This window comes from Cherax quadricarinatus, chromosome 38 (assembly GCF_038502225.1).
Source record: "Cherax quadricarinatus isolate ZL_2023a chromosome 38, ASM3850222v1, whole genome shotgun sequence".
Lineage (NCBI taxonomy): Eukaryota > Metazoa > Arthropoda > Malacostraca > Decapoda > Parastacidae > Cherax > Cherax quadricarinatus.
This window is the reverse complement of record NC_091329.1, coordinates 9,271,690-9,293,025: the sequence shown is the minus strand read 5'-3', so window position 1 is coordinate 9,293,025 and position 21,336 is coordinate 9,271,690. Positions and strand designations below refer to the sequence as shown.

Here is a 21,336-nt window from a genome sequence, read left to right as displayed (position 1 = left end):
ACTTGAGCCTCACTACCCTCGTAAAAACTCTTCACTGCTTTCAGTAACCTACCTCCTACACCATACACCTGCAACATCTGCCACATTGCCCCCCTATCCACCCTGTCATATGCCTTTTCCAAATCCATAAATGCCACAAAGACCTCTTTAGCCTTATCTAAATACTGTTCACTTATATGTTCCACTGTAAACACCTGGTCCACACACCCCCTACCTTTCCTAAAGCCTCCTTGTTCATCTGCTATCCTATTCTCCGTCTTACTCTTAATTCTTTCAATAATAACTCTACCATACACTTTGCCAGGTATACTCAACAGACTTATCCCCCTATAATTTTTGAACTCTCTTTTATCCCCTTTGCCTTTATACAAAGGAACTATGCATGCTCTCTGCCAATCCCTAGGTACCTTACCCTCTTCCATACATTTATTAAATAATTGCACCAACCACTCCAAAACTATATCCCCACCTGCTTTTAACATTTCTATCTTTATCCCATCAATCCCAGCTGCCTTACCCCCTTTCATTTTACCTACTGCCTCACGAACTTCCCCCACACTCACAACTGGCTCTTCCTCACTCCTACAAGATGTTGTTCCTCCTTGCCCTATACACGAAATCACAGCTTCCCTATCTTCATCAACATTTAACAATTCCTCAAAATATTCCCTCCATCTTCCCAATACCTCTAACTCTCCATTTAATAACTCTCCTCTCCTATTTTTAACTGACAAATCCATTTGTTCTCTAGGCTTTCTTAACTTGTTAATCTCACTCCAAAACTTTTTCTTATTTTCAACAAAATTTGTTGATAACATCTCACCCACTCTCTCATTTGCTCTCTTTTTACATTGCTTCACCACTCTCTTAACCTCTCTCTTTTTCTCCATATACTCTTCCCTCCTTTCATCACTTCTACTTTGTAAAAACTTCTCATATGCTAACTTTTTCTCCCTTACTCTCTTCACATCATCATTCCACCAATCGCTCCTCTTCCCTTCCGCACCCACTTTCCTGTAACCACAAACTTCTGCTGAACACACTAACACTACATTTTTAAACCTACCCCATACCTCTTCGACCCCATTGTCTATGCTCTCATTAGCCCATCTATCCTCCAATAGCTGTTTATATCTTACCCTAACTGCCTCCTCTTTTAGTTTATAAACCTTCACCTCTCTCTTCCCTGATGCTTCTATTCTCCTTGTATCCCATCTACCTTTTACTCTCAGTGTAGCTACAACTAGAAAGTGATCTGATATATCTGTGGCCCCTCTATAAACATGTACATCCTGAAGTCTACTCAACAGTCTTTTATCTACCAATACATAATCCGACAAACTACTGTCATTTCGCCCTACATCATATCTTGTATACTTATTTATCCTCTTTTTCTTAAAATATGTATTACCTATAACTAAACCCCTTTCTATACAAAGTTCAATCAAAGGGCTCCCATTATCATTTACACCTGGCACCCCAAACTTACCTACCACACCCTCTCTAAAAGTTTCTCCTACTTTAGCATTCAGATCCCCTACCACAATTACTCTCTCACTTGGTTCAAAGGCTCCTATACATTCACTTAACATCTCCCAAAATCTCTCTCTCTCCTCTGCATTCCTCTCTTCTCCAGGTGCATACACGCTTATTATGACCCACTTCTCGCATCCAACATTTACTTTAATCCACATAATTCTTGAATTTACACATTCATGTTCTCTTTTCTCCTTCCGTAACTGATCATTCAACATTACTGCTACCCCTTCCTTTGCTCTAACTCTCTCAGATACTCCAGATTTAATCCCATTTATTTCCCCCCACCGAAACTCCCCTACACCCTTCAGCAGGATTATGTGGAGTAAAATAAAGATTGTATGTGAAAAGTGGGTTATAGTAAGCGTGTATGCACCTGGAGAAGAAAGAAGTGTAGAGGAGAGAGAGAGATTTTGGGAAAAGTTGAGTGAATGCGTGGGGAGTTTTGAATCAAGTGTGAGAGTAATGGTGGTTGGGGATTTCAATGCTAAAGTGGGTAAAAATGTTATGGAGGGAGTAGTAGGTAAATTTGGGGTGCCAGGGGTAAATGTAAATGGGTAGCCTTTAATTGAGCTATGTGTAGAAAGAGATTTGGTAGTAAGTAATACATATTTTATGAAAAAGAGGATAAATAAATATACAAGGTATGATGTAGCACGTAATGAAAGTTGTTTGTTGGATTATGTATTGGTGGATAAAAGGTTGATGGGTAGGCTCCAGGATGTACATGTTTATAGAGGGGCAACTGATATATCGGATCATTATTTAGTTGTAGCTACAGTTAGAGTAAGAGGTAGATGGGAAAAGAGGAAGATGGCAACAACAAGTAAGAGGGAGGTGAAAGTGTATAAACTAAGGGAGGAGGAAGTTCGGGGGGAGATATAAGCGGCTGTTGGCAGAAAGGTGGGCTCGTGCAAAGATGAGTAGTGGGAGGGGGGGGGGGGGTTGGAATAGTTTTAAAAATGCAGTATTAGAATGTGGGGCAGAAGTTCTGTGGTTATAGGAGGGTGGGGGCAGGTGGAAAGAGGAGTGATTGGTGAAATGATGAAGTTTATAAAGGGTGTGATAAAAGAGAAAAAGTTAGCTTATGAGAGGTTTTTACAAAGCACAAGTGTTATAAGAAGAGCAGAGTATATGGAGAGTAAAAGAAAGGTGAAGAGAGTGGTGAGAGAGTGCAAAAGGAGAGCAGATGATAGAGTGGGAGAGGCACTGTCAAGAAATTTTAATGAAAATAAGAAAAAATTTTGGAGTGAGTTAAACAAGTTAAGAAAGCCTAGGGAAAGTATGGATTTGTCAGTTAAAAACAGAGTAGGGGAATTAGTAGATGGGGAGAGGGAGGTATTAGGTAGATGGCGAGAATATTTTGAGGAACTTTTAAATGTTGAGGAAGAAAGGGAGGCAGTAATTTCATGCACTGGTCAGGGAGGTATACCATCTTTTAGGAGTGAAGAAGAGCAGAATGTAAGTGTGGTGGAGGTACGTGAGGGATTACGTAGAATGAAAGGGGGTAAAGTAGCTGGAACTGATGGGATCATGACAGAAATGCTAAAAGCAGGGGAGGATATAGTGTTGGAGTGGTTGGTACTTTTGTTTAATAAATGTATGAAAGAGGGGAAGGTACCTAGGGATTGGCGGAGAGCATGTATAGTCCCTTTATATAAAGGGAAAGGGGACAAAAGAGATTGTAAAAATTATAGAGGAATAAGTTTATTGAGTATACCAGGAAAAGTGTACAGTAGGGTTATAATTGAAAGAATTAGAGGTAAGACAGAATGTAGGATTGGGGATGAGCAAGGAGGTTTCAGAGTGGGTAGGGGATGTGTAGATCAAGTGTTTACATTGAAGCATATATGTGAACAGTATTTAGGTAAAGGTAGGGAAGTTTTTATTGCATTTATGGATTTAGAAAAGGCATATGATAGAGTGGATAGGGGAGCAATGTGGCAGATGTTGCAAGTATATGGAATAGGTGGTAAGTTACTAAATGCTGTATAGAGTTTTTATGAGGATAGCGAGGCTCAGGTTAGGGTGTGTAGAAGAGAGGGAGACTACTTCCCGGTAAAAGTAGGTCTTAGACAGGGATGTGTAATGTCACCATGGTTATTTAATATATTTATAGATGGGGATGTAAAAGAAGTAAATGCTAGGGTGTTCGGGAGAGGGGTGGGATTAAATTATGGGGAATCAAATTCAAAATGGGAATTAACACAGTTACTTTTTGCTGATGATACTGTGCTTATGGGAGATTCTAAAGAAAAATTGCAAAGGTTAGTGGATGAGTTTGAGAATGTGTGTAAAGGTAGAAAGTTGAACGTGAACATAGAAAAGAGTAAGGTGATGAGGGTATCAAATTATTTAGATAAAGAAAAAATGGATATCAAATTGGGGAGGAGTATGGAAGAAGTGAATGTTTTCAGATACTTGGGAGTTGAAGTGTCGGCGGATGGATTTATGAAGGATGAAGTTAATCATAGAATTGATGTTACTTCCTTGTTTACGAAAGTTCCTGTTGATGATTTATTAAGTTTCTTATCTGAAGAACTCGTTAACTATGATTTACCATTGCCAGTTCCTACTATCATTAAACTTATTAAACTTCGCATTGTTGATGCAAAATTTGTATTTAATGATAAGTTTTACACTCAGAAGTTTGGTATGGCAATGGGAAATCCTCTTTCACCTGTTCTTAGTAACCTATACACGGAATTTTTTGAAACAAGGTTGCTTAACACAATCCTCCCTAATAGAGCTAAATGGTTTAGATATGTTGATGATATTTTGTGTCTTATGCCCAAAAATGTAGATATACACCATTTTCTTGGAAAATTAAATAGCTCAGCCCATTCTATAAACTTTACTGTTGAGTTTGAAGAAAATAACTCACTTGCCTTTTCTAGATGTTTTAATTATTAAGGGTAATAATGAATTCAAATTTAAAATTTACAGAAAACCTACAAATAACTGTTCCTATGTCCACTATTATTCCTCGCATCAAGATAGAGTCAAACTGTCTGTTTTCTCATCAATGTTTTTGAGAGCTTTACGAATTTGTAGTCCTGAGTTCATAGATGAGGAAATATCCAAAATTTATGAAATAGGTAATGATTTAAAATACCCAAGAAATGTAATTGATAAATCTTTTAAAGTTGCTAGAAACACTTTTTATAATCCAAAAAGGGGCAATCAGCCTTATTCAACTAAAAATATGTTGGTTCTCCCTTACCATGAAAACTTGGTTGATATGCCTTCTCTTCTTAAGACTTTTAATATTAAAGTTGTATTCAAAAATCTTGATACAGTAAAAAAACTTTTGATAAAGAATTCCCCCCAAAATGTTGATGGATGTGTCTGTAAGATTCCTTGTAAAATTTGCGATAAAGTTTATTACGGTCAAACTGGTAAAAATCTCGAACTAAGATTAAAACATAAATATAGCATTAGAACTGGACAAGATTCCAATGCTCTATTTATTCATGTAAGAGATTTTAACCATCCAATTGATTTTCAAAAAGTTGAGAAAGTAGTATCAAGCAAGTCCATGGTCGACAGGAATATAATTGAATCTTGTTTCATAAAAAGCAGTTTTGAAAATAATATGAATATTTCCTTTGGTTTATATAAATTAGATCCATTTATAATTAATAGAATTTGGGAAGAATTTAATAATACACTGGACAAATAATCGTTAAAATTTCTTATTTCTTGGGTAGAATAGTTTGTGGGGTGAGTTGTGCCAAGGACCTATCCAAGTTGGGTCGGCGCACGTCAGGTGTTTAAACCGTTGTGGGATCTGATAGTGAGGTGCTGGCCAGACCCCTTATATAGCTTCCTTGGATGCTTTACTTTCATAGTTCCTTGATAATGTGAGTAGTCACGAAAGCGCTTGGAATTTCTCTATTCTTTCAGAGTGGTTGTTTTGCATATTCTGAAATCACCTGTTTACTGTGATCTTATTGCATGCATGCATGCATGCATGCATATATATATATATATATATATATATATATATATATATATATATATATATATATATATATATATATATATATATATATTTTTTTTTTTTTTTTTCAACAAGTCGGCCGTCTCCCACCGAGGCAGGGTGACCCAAAAAAGAAAGAAAATCCCCAAAAAGAAAATAGCACATTATCACTGTTTTTGCAGAGGTGCTCAGAATACAACAGTCTAGAAGCATAAACTTTCAGAGTGGTTGTTTTTTATATTCTGAAATCACCTGTTTACTGTGATCTTATGTTAGCATGTAGGGCAAAATAAAATCAAAGTTTAAGAAAGCCACTGAACTGTTGACATGATTAAACAGTAGTAGTACTGAGGAGAGTAGCTTTATACAATTAGACATGTTAAATAAGTTATGTAATGCCTCCATGTCATAATGAGGCTTTAACAAAGACTCTCGATCTTACTAAAAACAAAAAAAACCTGAACATCTTCCCCCTCTATCTTCTCTCTCTCCCAATTCATTCATTCATTCATTCATTCATTCATTCCCCTCTCCCTCCTCTTTCTCTCTCCCACTTTTTTTTTTATACACAGGGTTTGACAAGGTTAAGGATCCCTAGCTTTATTGACAAGCTATTTACAGGTTAAGGATTCCTAACTTTTTTGGCAAGCTAAGAGCTGTTACCTACATCAGCTCATTTGAAAGCATTTTTATTGTTATGAGACATACAAGTAGGGAACAGGATGAAATTGGAGCCATCTCTCTCCTCTCTCTCTCTCTCCATCTCTCTATCCCCCCTCCCCCTTCCCCCTTCCATCCCTCTCCCCCCTACCCCTTCCATCCTTCTCCCCCTCCCCCTTCCATCCCCCTTCCCCTTCCATCCCCCCTCTCCCTCTCTCCCCCTCCCTCCCTCCCCCACTCACTCTTTCCTCCTGTCTTTCTTTCTCTCTCACACTCTCTCTCTCATTACCACTAGTAAGATGTGTAATATCTACCCACTGATCAAAAAACTTCTCACTAATAATATAAAATCAACAAATATATACTACTGGCCTATTAAACATTTCTATCTCCCAGCAACTGTGCTGAGAATTCTTAGCACATCTTTGATGCAAACTACAATGTATAAAATAAAACTTGTTATTCAAGTTAGCCCAGAAAAATTTTAATGTTTAAAATTTTTAAAACAAATACAATACAAATTCTAACTCAAGTTTTTTTTTGAAAGAGGTAGATGTAATGGTTCAAAATTCAAACAAGACTAACCATACAAGCAGTACTCCATATGTCTGCTGGGGCTCCATAACCTGCTCCTAACAGCACCTCTAGGCACCGATACTGCCGAGTTTGAATATCTTCTGTGAAGTGATGGTCAACCCAGCAAGCATTACCTAAGTCAGCAATTTTAACTTTCATATCGCAAATCTCATGAACAGGATCAGGAACACGCTCAATAGCTTTATGGTCAGGACAGGATGCTACTCTTCGCATTCCACTCCCACTACTGCTACTACCTCCAGTGAAGTTGTAGTTAGCACCAACATCATCACCATCTGTGTGAGGATTTACAATCCTAAGTTTTTCAAACAATATTACAAGTTTTCCAATAATAAAAAGTATGAAGGATGAAGTTAGAGGCTAAATCATTATTGTGCAAACTCGAAGCTGATCTCATTCAGAATCAGTGATAACGACATACAGCTTAAAAAAAATTTATTTTTCCTAAACATATTTCTAACTCTTTTATATAGTACAATGTACTTGACAAATCTTAAACGTCAACATAAACGAGACAATACTGTATAAATATTAGCACCTTCATCTTCTGGGGGAAGTCTCATATCTGGCGTAATCTCAGATTCTGAGCGGCCAAGTGTGGGGCGGGGGCTGTCGTGGCCATTCATGAGTGGGTCAAGTGAAAGACCCACCGCCCCACCCGGCCGCACATCCCCCTCACACATCTCTGCTAGACTCTTGCGGTGTTCTGCAGACCAATTACGAAACAGATGTTAGTCATGCATCTATTACTACTCACATTAGTCTTCAACCTGACAAAACGTATGGAATGGATAGGGAATAAGCAAGTTTGAGAGTATGGGTATAAAAAAAACAAATCAGCATTTCTCAAATATAGTATTAGTTGTGTACCTGAAGCCATCCAGCTCTCTTGAATCAGACTTAATTATGCTAACAATAGATTTAATTATACTGTACCTCAATAGTTTAATCGAGATGTTACAAATAACAAGTGTTATCATCAATATTTGATCAGAATAAATAATTTAGCACACAGCTTGTTTAAACTGATATTCTGGAAAAATAGATTTTTATATTCTGTGCACCTGATTTAAGCTTGCCTGCAAACAAAATTTAGTTTCCACATCCATAGCTGAGGCAAATTTAATCAGTTGGACATACTGAGGCATGATATGGCTTCAATATGTGCTGTATTTTGTTACAGGAAATAGTCAGGTTCCTCATACTTAGCTAATAATAGAATATACAATGATGTGTACAAGTACATGCATGTTAAAATTAATGAAAAACAAAAGATACCCATTTAAAGTCTTTGACTTGGTGGTTATTTTAGTACTGCATCTGTAAAGTGGAATTCTAGGAAATTCATAATCAACCTTCTAATGATAATCTTCATGTTTGTAACTAAGAATATATGCAAACACACAAAACAGTCAGCAGAACTAGCAAGAACCAGCTCCATCTGTGAAATAATTCATGGTACTGTATACAAAGTTTGCCATCTTATAAACTGATTACTCAGATGTCAAAACTTCATACCACTTATTGCACCCTTTTTAACTAGGTCTGTATTAGTTTTATCATGTACTTGTAGAGATAAAGAAATAAAGATTATTATTTTATTATTATTATTGTATTATTATTATTATGGTCAGTGGGCATGGGTGGGTGTCAGCCAACAAGTGATGTGGTAGCTTGCCTCCTGGATAACATCTGAGCCAAACAGGAGCTTCAGTTCTTGTGTGGGTGGGCATCAGCCAACTAGAAATGTGTTGGCTTGCCTCTTGGAACAGGAAGATCATGACATTACATCTATCCACCTGAAGTCGATTGTGGGAAGTCATCTTTCCCATAGCCCAGTCTTAGACAATGCATCTTAGCTAATGGCCTAATCAACTAAGCTTTTAAGTGCTAGCTGCACTCAGTCCATCATAGGCACCACTGCCCAGCTGATTAGGCACTACAATATTTAACCAGTTTCCTTTTCAATAGCGCTAGAGACCTGTTGGTAATTCCACTTATGTATGAAGGAAAGGTGGTGCAAAATCTTGGGCCCTTTATAATTATCGAATTATCTCTCAGTGTACTTGCTGCACCCGTTCTGCAATGGTGGTTGGTATTTTGTACTGTCAAGTCTCTGCTCTCATAGGAAAGTAGTACTGCTTTTGCATGGTAACAGAGTAGTAGACATATGGAAGTAACTGCCAAAAGTCCTCACCAAAGCTTACAACTTGAATGACTATAAGCAGACTGGACAATCATAAGAAAAGCCAGCAGGACAACTGCAGTGCTTTTCTCTACTCTTGTATATTCTCACAATTCTTCACTTATTTATAATAAGGCTATTGTTTATAACCCTTGCTCCAGATATGTTTGCATAGATGGTTCCGAGTGTGTTCCACATTAGTGTATGAATGCTGGAAACCGAGTAGTAATCTAAAGTGATTCTGAAGAGGCAGTTTAGTGTCTTGATATTTTATTCCCATCATGCAGGTGACCTCCTTGTTGTGTAAACAAAGAATTTAACTTTAAAACCCAACTTATATACTATGATATACTGTAGAAATGTTTAGGTTATGAATGGTGACTTTCTCCCAGGTATGTATGAAAAACATGTATGCACTAACTAGGAAATGTCAGGGCGAACTGTCTTGTTAATGTCCTAGTAATCCCTTGTTTTTTTCTTAGTTACTAATGTTCCCAATTTTAATAAATCATGATGTCAAACCTTTACTAAAACCTTTCTCCTCTAATCTGGCTAATAATTGAAACAGTAAGTTTGAGACCCCCACAACTACTCTACCTAAACAAATTCAACTGATCCAATAAATTTTGTCCCAAACATCCAGAGTTTCTTAAATTGAGGTCCGCTAAGGTGAAGGTTTACTCTACCATAGAAGCTGAAAAGCCAAACAAATGTTGTAAGATTCCATTCCTTAATGAAGAATATTTATTATACAGTAAATCAGTATCTTCCTTGAAAAAGTCAATCAGACATGCTTTATTGCATCTTTACTTAAATTTTTTACACATTCTCAGCCTTATTTGAACTAACATCTGACATATTCCTGTGCAAGGAAGTGCACAACATTTGGAATCTGAGTGTACAGTGAAGAGCTAAAAAAACAAAGCAAATAGGCCTTTGTTAATTCTGCCTAGGGCTGACAAACCTGTGGAAGAAGTTTGTCTGCAGCTTTTCATACAAATATATCAAAATTAAATTAGAAGTTTTAGAATATTAAAACTGAAAGTTATACAGTACTATAATCAAATTCCAGATATTTGGTAAGAGGTGTGTTTAAAAGTGTATTTCCTGCTATTCTAACCAATTTTTAAACAAAGATTTCCAATTTACCTGACTAAAGTCATATTTAGTGCTTTAATTCAAACTACTTGTAAATAAATATTAACTGCACTTTCATAAATACTTTGATTAAAACAAGTAAAAAAAATTTATTAGATTATTTCCACTCTGAACTTTATTTATGGAGGAACTGGTATGCAGAATATCATTGCTGCAACATACCATTTGCAGATAAAATATAGGTTACAAAAGGCATAACTTTCAACCACAGACGCACCAAGTTTTTGCTGAGCCTCTTCTTCTAGGGTGAGATTAGGAGTGATGAGGCAAGGCTGTGACTGAGGTATGAGTGGAGGCTGGGGCTGTGGCTGGGTGGGTGTTAACTCAGGTTCTTGAAGCTGTGGCAGTGGCTGCTCTTGTAGCTTCAAAGGCACCTCTTCAATACTCTTTTGTTTTTCTAGCTGCTGGCCATTAGTCTGTGGTGTCATACATGTCTCCTCTAAACTCGAGTCATTACTTAGCACTGAAAAGAAATTAAAAGATGTCATAAATGAGGGTAAAAAATGTTCTAAATACCTTACTGATTATTTGCAAACTGCCTTGAATTGAAAACAGACTACAAATCCAAAAGCTGATCTTCAAATATCTTTTAGTAGTCACAAACTTGAATGCTTTCATGGAAGTTTCATCAACACAGAAACAAGTTATACATGTACTTTAATGAACAAAATTTACAGGAGGAATTAAATGGATGATGGACATGGGCTATATAAAGCTACTGTATACATGTGAGTTTGCAACAAAATGCAATTGTATATTTAGGAGCTTTTGGTAAAAAAACAAATTAAATTCTTAAACACCTACAATATTGATACAAGTCAGAGAAAGTTTTACATAGTAGTGATTCATGTTCTGGCACTCAGTACTTTGCAAAGTCTCCTCTGGACTAAATAAAATGGAAATATTTTCAGTAACCTTTCTGTAGTTTCAGCATCATTTTAGGAAGAATATTTGACAAATCCTTCATGCAGAATTTCTCTAGCTCCTGCAGACTGAAGAACTTATATTTGTAAACTGCATATTTTCCAATTCATAATACAGCCTCTCCTCACTCAGCAATGTATTCGTTTACCAATGACTTGGACTTACAACGGGCTCTCTGACCAGTATGCATACCTAAATAATGTATATTAAAGCTGATTTCTTCTATTCTGTTTATTACAGTACAGTGGTCCCTCGTTTTTCATCAGTAATCCGTTCCTGGAAGTGTGATGATTATCGAAATGGACAATTTTCGATTCAATTTTCCCCATAAGAAATGATGTAAATCCAATTAATTCGTTCCAGACACCCAGAAGTATCAACAACAATTTTGTTTTTTACCTAAAAGATAGATTTACATGCACAAAAGAATGAACATTCAACATGACAGTTACCTTTATTGAAGGCTGTTGTTGATGAATGGAAGACAGGGAGGAGGAGAGAGGGAAGAGGGAAGAGAGGTTGTTTAGAAGGGGAATCCCCCTCCATAAGGACTCTAGGTCACTTCAGGGGTCACTTCCCTAGCATTAACATAGATTTACAGCAGAAAAGAATGCCAAATAAATGTAAAGCACTAACAAAATGTATAAATGAACATTGATAATAGGGGTAGTTGATGAGTGGAACGGTCTGCCAAGTAGGGTGATCGAAGCTAAAACATTGGGTAGTTTCAAACTTAGGTTGGATAAATACAGGAGAGGGGTTGGATTTGAATCGGACTTGCACCTGAGCTTATTGCTTGGGCAGAATTTGTTCTGTTAGTGGGCTGGATTTGTGAAGGACCGGCCTAGTATGGGCCTACAGGCTTATTGCAGTGTTCCTCATTTTTTATGTTCTAAAAGCTATGGCTTGGGTAGTTTCAAATTTAGGTTGGATAAATACACGAGTGAGAGGGGTTGGATTTGAGTCGGACTTGCACCTGAGCTTATTGCTTGGGTAGCATTTGCTTTGTTAGTGGGTTGGATTTCTGAAGGACCCGCCTAGTATGGGCCAGCAGGCCTGCTGCAGTGTTCCTCCTTTCTTATGTTCTTAAGTTCATATTGAAGACTTGTTTGTGTGAGGGAGGGATGGCAAGTTTATTGTTGGAGAATATGACACTAATATCAACTCTACGGCTTATTTATCTATGACAATTCAACTAACATGACATAGTAAACAATATTAATAACATAGAAACATGGAATATACTCTAGAATGAATAAAATAAGTCATTATGTATGTCACGAGAGGTGTTGTGTTGTGTTGTTGTTGGGTGTATAAGGGCCACTGAGAGTAAGCCGTCCATAATGGTGGTGAAGCAGCAGCTGAGGTGGTGGTGTATTCTGTAGCCCTATACAACTCCAACAACATTGGAGGAGTTGGTAGAATTGCTAAATCACTGAAGAAGGCACCCTCTACCACCATCACTACCACCTTCTACCACTATTACAACTGCTACCACCATCACTACCACCTTCTACCACTATTACAACTGTTACCACCATCACTACTACCTTCTACCACCATCACTACCACCACTATATCACCACCACCTTTGTATTTTTCTACAAACTTTTTCATAAATTATGTGTGTTTCTCACATTCTTTACCAAAGGGCTGGCACTAGAAGGTTTCTTTGGAGCCATGGCGACTCATTTAGCAGTTGCAAGCACTAAAACAAATTGAATACAGTGGACCCCCGCATAACGATGGCATCACATAGCGATTTTTCCGCATAACGATTACTTTTATCGCAAAATTTTTGCCGCGCATACCGATTAAAAACCCGCTTACCGATTTTCGTCCGAGACGCGTCCAATGTGCCCTCAGCCAGCCTCACATGTGCCGCCCCGTCCCATTGTTTACCAGCCAGCCTCCGCGGTAACATCCAAGCATACACTCGGAATATTTCGTATTATTACAGTATTTTCGGTGCTGTTTCTGGAAAATAAGTGACCATGGGCCCCAAGAAAGCTTCTAGTGCCAACCCTACACCTCAAAGGGTAAGAATTACTATAGAGATGAAGAAAGAGATAATTGATAAGTATGAAAGTGGAGTGCGTATAGCCGACCTAGTCAAGCTGTACAAGAAACCCCAATCAACCATCGCTACTATTGTGGGCACCAGAAAGACAATCAAGGAAGCTGTTCTTGCCAAAGGTTCAACTGTGTTTTCGAAACAAAGATCGCAAGTGATGGAAGATGTTGAGAGACTCTTATTGGTGTGGATAAATGAAAAACAGATAGCAGGAGATAGCATCTCTCAAGCGATCATATGTGAAAAGGCTAGGAAGTTGCATGAGGATTTAATTAAAAAAATGCCTGCAACTAGTGATGATGTGAGTGAATTTAAGGCCAGCAAAGGTTGGTTTGAGAGATTTAAGAAGCGTAGTGGCATCCATAGTGTGATAAGGCATGGTGAGGCTGCCAGTTCGGACCACAAAGCGGCTGAAAAATATGTGCAGGAATTCAAGGAGTACATAGAAACTGAAGGACTGAAACCTGAACAAGTGTTTAATTGTGATGAAACAGGCCTGTTCTGGAAGAAAATGCCAAGCAGGACCTACATTACTCAGGAGGAAAAGGCACTCCCAGGACATAAGCCTATGAAAGACAGGCTTACTTTGTTGATGTGTGCCAATGCTACTGGTGATTGCAAAGTGAAGCCTTTATTAGTGTATCACTCTGAAACTCCCAGAGCGTTCAGGCAAAAGAATGTCCTCAAGGATAATTTGTGTGTGCTGTGGAGGGCAAACAGTAAGGCATGGGTCACTAGGGAATTTTTCTATAACTGGTTACACCATGCATTTGCCCCCAATGTGAAAAATTACCTAACTGAAAAGAAATTAGAACTTAAGTGCCTCCTGGTGTTAGACAATGCCCCTGGTCATCCTACAGACGTGGCAGAGCGACTTTATGGGGACATGAGCTTCATTAAGGTGAAGTTTTTGCCTCCTAATACCACTCCTCTCCTGCAGCCCATGGACCAGCAGGTTATTTCCAACTTCAAGAAACTGTACACAAAAGCTCTGTTTGAAAGGTGCTTTGTAATGACCTCAGAAACTCAACTGACTCTAAGAGAGTTTTGGAGAGATCACTTTAATATCCTCAATTGTGTAAACCTTATAGGTAAGGCTTGGGAGGAAGTGACTAAGAGGACCTTGAACTCTGCTTGGAAGAAACTGTGGCCAGAATGTGTAGACAAAAGGGATTTTGAAGGGTTTGAGGCTAACCCTGAGAATCCTGTGCCAGTTGAGGAATCCATTGTGGCATTGGGAAAGTCCTTGGGGTTGGAGGTTAGTGGGGAGGATGTGGAAGAGTTGGTGGAGGAGGACAATGAAGAACTAACCACTGATGAGCTGATAGATCAACTTCAAGAGCAAGAGGCCAGACCTGAGGAAACTGGTTCAGAGGAGGGGAGAGAGAAATTGAAGAAGTTGCCTACTACAAAGATAAAGGAAATCTGTGCTAAGTGGCTTGAAGTGCAAACCTTCATGGATGAAAATCACCCTCACACAGCTATTGCAAGCCGTGCTGGTGATTATTACACTGACAATGTTGTGAAACACTTTAGGCAAGTCATAAAGGAACGAGAGGTACAGGCCACTATGGACAGATATCTTGTGCGAAAGAAGTCCAGTGACTCTGAAGCTGGCCCTAGTGGCATTAAAAGAAGAAGGGAAGTAACCCCAGAAAAGGACTTACTACCTCAAGTCCTAATGGAAGGGGATTCCCCTTCTAAACACTAACACACTCTCTCCCCTCCTCCCATCATCCCATCAATCATCACCAGATCTTCAATAAAAGTAAGTGTCATTTAATTGTGCATGCCTTTTTCAGTTTGTGTGTATTAAAATTAACATTTCATGTGGTAAAAAAAAATTTTTTTCATACTTTTGGGCGTCTTGCACGGATTAATTTTATTTCCATTATTTCTTATGGGGAAAATTCATTCGCATAACGATTATTTCGCATAACGATGAGCCCTCTTGCACGGATTAAAATCGTTAACCGGGGGTCCACTGTATTATGAAATATTACGTATGAACAAGTGAGGGGACTGTCGCTCACTGGTAAACAATGTCACAATGACTGGGAAGAGAGGCCGAGGCGGCTCAGAGCGTGAGTACATGTCCCGAACGAAGGACGATTAGTGAGTAAACCGACCATTTGTGAGCCAATGTTTGGATGAGAATAACGCGACGATTTCCGAAAAGGACGACTATTGAGCCGGATGATTATTGAGGGACCACTGTATATGGTACACTACTGTATAAACAATTAAAAATATACTAAAAATGTTATAAATGGTACTAAGGTGACATTAAAACAATATCAAAGATGACTGACATAAACCCACTACCATTACAGTATGCTCCTTGCTTAGCGACGAACTCGCTCACCGATGTGGTCTTAGGAACGGAACTCCATTGTTAAGAGAGGAGAGGCTGTACAAACTTTATATTACATTCATGTCTGCAGACTGTGATGACCTATCAAAAATGCCAATTTTGAGTTCCCTCAACCATTTGGTTGTTGACTTTGACACAAGCTTCATGGACCCTGTAGGTAAGTCCCCCTCTCCTATATATACTGGCTCCCTCACTTTTGTGTGTTAGCACAACGCATGAATTAAATGGTCCAAGCTGGAACGAAACGTTGTCATAAGCTTCTCCCTCCTACATGCGGGATATTTGTGTATCATGTGAAGAAAGCCAATTCATTACATAGGGGCACCAGGTTTGGGACCAAAATATCTTACATGTGGACCAAAGAATTAAAAAAAAAGCTCCTACCAATCCTTCAGAGTGCAGGCACCATACTTCCTACCAAGAGGATTCAAATCAGCTTAATTAATTTTCCCGAGTCCCTTCACAAACGTAACCTGGCTAACACACCAGAATTGAAATGCAATTAGTTGGTGGAATTCTGTACTTTAATAATTTCGCTAATATCAACTTTACGGCTTATTTATCTATTTCACTTGATCTAATATGACAAGTTTTACAGTCTGTTCTCTATTCAGATCTTTGTACTACTGCCTATTCACAGCATGACTGTATAATACAGGTTTATGTTTCAAATGTATAAACTGTTGAAAACCATCAACATGAGAAATTTTACATTTATTCCTTGACTCAACAGATCAATATTATTATTATTATTATTATAATCAAAAAGAAGCGCTAAGCCACAAGGGCTATACAGCGCTGCAGGGTAGGGAAGGAAGCAAGGGAATTGGATGGCAGAAGGGAGGGGGGATGATCAGCAGGTTACAGAAAACAGCGGGGCAGGGGATAGTACGGGGGTAGAAGGTAGCAAGAGATTGAAGTAGAAAGGGCTGAAGGTATCAGAATTTGTGAAGTCAGTCAGTCGTTGTCAAAAAGTCAATGAGAGAGTCCGGATGAAAGGTGGGTCCATCAGCGAGAAGGGAAGGTAAAGAGAGAGCAGCGGAGCGAAGACGACGACAGAGGTAAATTCTGCGTGCTCGTTGATAAAGTGGGCAGTCCAACAGAATGTGGCTGACTGATAATGGAGCTTGGCAATTCTCACAGAGAGGAGCAAGACGCCTCTCCATGAGATATCCATGAGTAAGACGAGTATGGCCAATGCGAAGACGGGAGAGAGTAGTCTCCCAACCTCGACATTGGTGATAAGAAGACGGCCAGTGACCTATACTCGGTTTAATAGACTGAAGTTTGTTGCCGAGCATAGTAGACCAACGTTGTTGCCAACGGGTGTGAAGGTGGGAAGATATTGCAGCAAAATAGTCCGTAAATGGAATACCTCTATAAGAAACTGGTAGGTCATGTACTGCTGACCGCGCAGCAGTGTCTGCCTGTTCATTGCCCTGTACGTCAACATGACCAGGGACCCAACAAAAAACAATATCTTTATGCTTGGTAAAGATGCGGCGTAGCCAAAGTTGGATACGGAGGACTAAGGGGTGAGGTGTATCAAATTTTTGTATAGCCTGTAAAGCACTAAGGGAGTCTGAGACAACCACAAAAGATGACACAGGCATAGATGCAATACGGATAAGTGCTGTAAGGATGGCATATAATTCAGCAGTAAAAATACTAGCCGAAGATAGTAAATGCCCTTGTACGACGCTGTCCGGAAACACTGCTGCGAATCCTACGCCGTCAGAAGACTTAGAGCCATCTGTGTACACAGCAATGGCATGAGAATGAGAGTGAAAGTGGTCAAGAAAAAGAGAGCGGGAAGCGACCGTAGACAGTTGGGCTTTCGAGCAAGGGAGGGAGAAAGAACAGACTCGAACAGCTGGAACTTCCCAGGGGGGTAGGGAAAAGTGAGATGCTACATGTACATAGAAAGGTGGTAGTTGAAGAGAAGACAAGAGCGAATGAAGGCGAAGAGAGAAGGGACGGAGTAAACAGGGGCGTCGAACAAATAAAGAATGTCTACTAATATCAGTGACCATTCTATAAATGGAAGGATTGCGGAGATCATGAGAGCGTACATAGTAGCGCAGGCAATGGGCATCACGGCGATCGGATAAGGATGGAACGTTCGCTTCTGCATAGAGGCTCTCGACAGGGGAAGAGCGGAAAGCACCAAGGCAGAAACGTAATCCTTGGTGATGAATAGGGTTAAGGCTAGAGAGAGTAGCAGGAGATGCCGCTGAATAGATCTGGTCACCATAATCAAGTTTCGATAAAATAAGGGTGGAATGTAGGCGAAGGAGGGTTCGACGATCAGCTCCCCACGAAAGATGAGCAAGGGTTTTAAGAAGGTTCAGCCGGCTGTGACAAGTTGCCTTCAGAGAGGTAATGTGAGGTTTCCAGGATAACCTACAATCAAAGAGAAGGCCCAGAAACTTGACTGTATCACGTTCAGGGATACGGGAGCCATAGAGGTACAAAGGATGATCGGAGATGACAGAGCGTCTAGTGAAAGTGATTTGGTGGGTTTTAGTGCTGGAAAATTTAAACCCACGTGTGGCGGCCCAATTGGAAACACGGTCGACTGCATGTTGGAGAGAAACTGTAAGGAGGTGACAGTCAGCGCCTGCACAGGCAATAGCAAAGTCATCAACATAGAGTGATGACCAAATATTTGATGGAAGACTAGAGGCCAAATCATTAATAGCAAGGAGAAAAAGTGTTGTGCTCAGAACACATCCCTGGGGGACACCTTCAGCTTGGATAAAGTCCGGGGAGAGCACATTATTAACCCGAACACGGAAATGCCTGTCAGTTAAAAAGTTCTTAAGGAAGGATGGTAGATTGCCTCGAAGGCCTAAGGAGTGGGCTTGGGCTAAAATATTATACCTCCAAGTTGTGTCATATGCCTTCTCAAGGTCAAAAAATATGGCAATAACTGAGTGGTTATTCGCAAAGGCATTACGAACATACGTATCCAAGCGTAGTAAGGGGTCTATGGTAGAACGTCCCTTACGAAAGCCATATTGACGAGTGGAGAGACTGTTGTGTGTCTCTAAATACCACACTAAACGTCTATTTACTAGGCGTTCCATTACTTTGCAAACTGCACTGGTAAGAGCAATGGGACGATAGTGGGAGGTTTCATGTCCCGTAGTGCCTGGTTTGCGGAAAGGGAGAACAATGGCGGATTTCCACAGCTGTGGAAGAACTCCTTGTGACCAAATAAGATTGTAAAGGCGTAATAGGACTGCAAGGGCTGACTGATGTAAATGTTGTAGCATACGAATATGAATGTCGTCGGGCCCAGCTGCCGATGATCGACAAGCTGAGAGTGTTGCCTCCAGTTCTTGAAGTGTAAAAGGCACATTATACTGTTCTTCTCTGAGAGAAGAAAAGTCCAAGGGTGCTAACTCTCTGGCAGACTTTGAGGAAAGAAATGAGGGGCATAGATGGAGTCCCTGAGAAATACGGACCAGATGATTGCCAATTTCATTGGCAACATCTAGTGGGTTAGCTATATCAACACCGGCAACCCGCAGAACAGGAGCCGGGTCAGGAGAATATTTACCACTCAGTTTTCGTACTTTTTTCCAGACTGCACTCATAGAGGAAGCAGAGGTGATGGTGGAGACATAATCTCGCCAGCAAGTGCGTTTAGCGTCACGGATGACACGGCGAGCGATCGCACGCTTCTGTTTAAAATCAAGGAGTCGCTCTGTGGTTCTATTGTACCGGTACCTGCCCCATGCAGCGCGTTTCAAACGTACTGCACGAGCACAAGCAGGAGACCACCAAGGCACGCATTTCTGAGAATGCCTGCCCGAAGTTTGGGGTATAGAATGAGAAGCTGCGGTTAAAACGGAGGACGAGAAGAGGTGTAAAAGCTCATCGATGGAGGACGAAGAAGGAACCTCTTTAAAAACAGTCAGGTGTGAGTAAAGGTTCCAATTTGCCCGATTAAATTGCCAGCGTGGGGTGCGAAGAGGTGGCGAATATGAAGGGGAAGTAAGAATGATTGGGAAATGATCACTGTCATGTAAGTCCGGGAGAACAGACCAAGTGAAGTCTAATGCGGCGGAGGAAGAGCAAACTGAGAGATCGATGCAAGAGAGAGTATGAGTCCGAGGATCAAAATGGGTGTGAGTACCTGTATTTAAAACATGGAGGGGGTGGGTGGCAAGAAAAGCCTCTAACTGAATTCCACGGGAATCACAGTGAGACCCCCCCCAGAGGAAATGGTGGGCATTAAAATCACCAAGTAACAGAATCGGTGGCGGTAATGACGAAACAAGGAAGGCAAAATCCGGAATAGATAATGCCCGAGAAGGAGAGAGATATAAAGAACAGAGCGTATACCACCTATGTAAGTGGATACGGGCTGCTGTGTAATGCAGCGAAGTATGAACAAATAGCTGATGGTACGGAATATCAGTGCGGAGAAGAAGGGCACTTTCATTAAAGGTCCCATCAGGAAAAGGATCTGAAGAATACAATAAATTATAGCCTGAGATGTGAGAAATAACAGCAGAGTGTAATTTTGGTTCCTGTAAGCAAACACCAACAGGGGCAAACTGGGAGAGTAACATCTGAAGCTCACCCCGATTACCCCTGAGGCCGCGTATATTCCACTGTAAAAAGGCCATGATTGGCAATGATAAAGATACTTGAAATCCGCAGGTAAGGGTTCCTACGGACTAGAAGGGTTAGAAAAGTCCACATGCGGAGGCAGTGGAAAATGTTCAAGCAGCGAAGGAACGGTGCGCTGTGAAGAAAGGAGTTGCGCAGATGGAGCAGAGGAGAGAGAAAGAGCGGAAGGTGGATCAGTGTCCATTGATGGTTTGGTCTCTGCAATATATTCAGAGATTGCTTCAAGTGTTTCGGAATTCAGAGATGTCGTATGGGAGACAATATTGGGAATGGTAGGGGGAGGATGAGTAAAGATTGGAACTGTATTGGACTGTACCAAGGTAGGGGGGGGCGAAAGGGTGGAGGGAACTGGAGAAGCGTGGCAGGGGACAGAAGAGACAGGAACCTGGGAGGTGGCAGAAGAGGAAGAAACTTGGGAGGGAACAGGGGAGGAAGGTACATTACGAGGAGGAGGGTGAACCTCTGCACTTGTAACTGAGCCAGTGAGAGGGGAAGAACTAGGGACAGAGACAGGGAGGGTAAAATGAGGAGGTGGAAGATGGGTAGGAGGTGTTACCGGACCTTTTTTTGACTTTTGAGAAGTAGAGGGACGATTGGGAGGAGGTATCGTACGAGGTCTCGTCGATACTGAGGCTTGTAAGAGAGAACTCGAAGAAGCGAGATTAGACTGAGCCGTTGAAGTAGGGACGTCTGAGCCGAGGACAGCAAAAGGATTAGATACAGGAGTGATTATGGGAGAGGTAACCACAGAGGTGGGTGTAGAAGATGGGATACCAGAAGTGGGGGGACGTTTTGAAACACGGGAATAAGAAACACGTGGGAGTCTCCCTTGGAGGCGGAGATGAGAAACTGCCATGGCATAAGGGAGACCTTCTGTGTCTTTGAGGTAACGGATTTCCCGCTCGTTTAAATAGACCTGACAACGGCGAGAGTACGAAGGGTGAGCCTCATGACAGTTAAGGCAAGAGGGAGATCGATTGCAAGACGTATTAGAATGGTCATCGGCACCACAGACTGGGCATTCGGCGATAGATCTGCAATATTTCGCTGGATGGCCAAATCGCCAGCAATTTCTACACTGTTGTGGTGTAGGGATCACCTTTCGAACTTGTAACCGATGTCCTGCTATATAAACTGAGGATGGAAGTTCTCGGCTGTCAAAAGTTAAACGAGCCACATTGCTAGGGTATCGTCTCCGCCCA

The 21,336-nt window shown here is 40.4% G+C and overlaps 1 protein-coding gene across 2 annotated transcripts in view; it reads right to left on the bottom strand.

Moving 5' to 3' along the window:
• The window catches only part of LOC128692997 (SR splicing factor protein kinase), a 308,083-nt gene that overhangs the window by 11,292 nt on the left and 275,455 nt on the right, over positions 1 to 21,336 (bottom strand). For both annotated transcript variants that reach the window (XM_053782432.2, XM_053782431.2), the window contains exons 8-10: positions 10,336 to 10,581; positions 7,314 to 7,481; positions 6,764 to 7,050 (exon numbers count right to left, since the gene is read on the bottom strand). In XM_053782432.2, the coding sequence (XP_053638407.2) occupies positions 6,764 to 7,050; positions 7,314 to 7,481; positions 10,336 to 10,581 (701 nt within the window). The remainder of the gene's footprint in view (positions 1 to 6,763; positions 7,051 to 7,313; positions 7,482 to 10,335; positions 10,582 to 21,336) is intronic.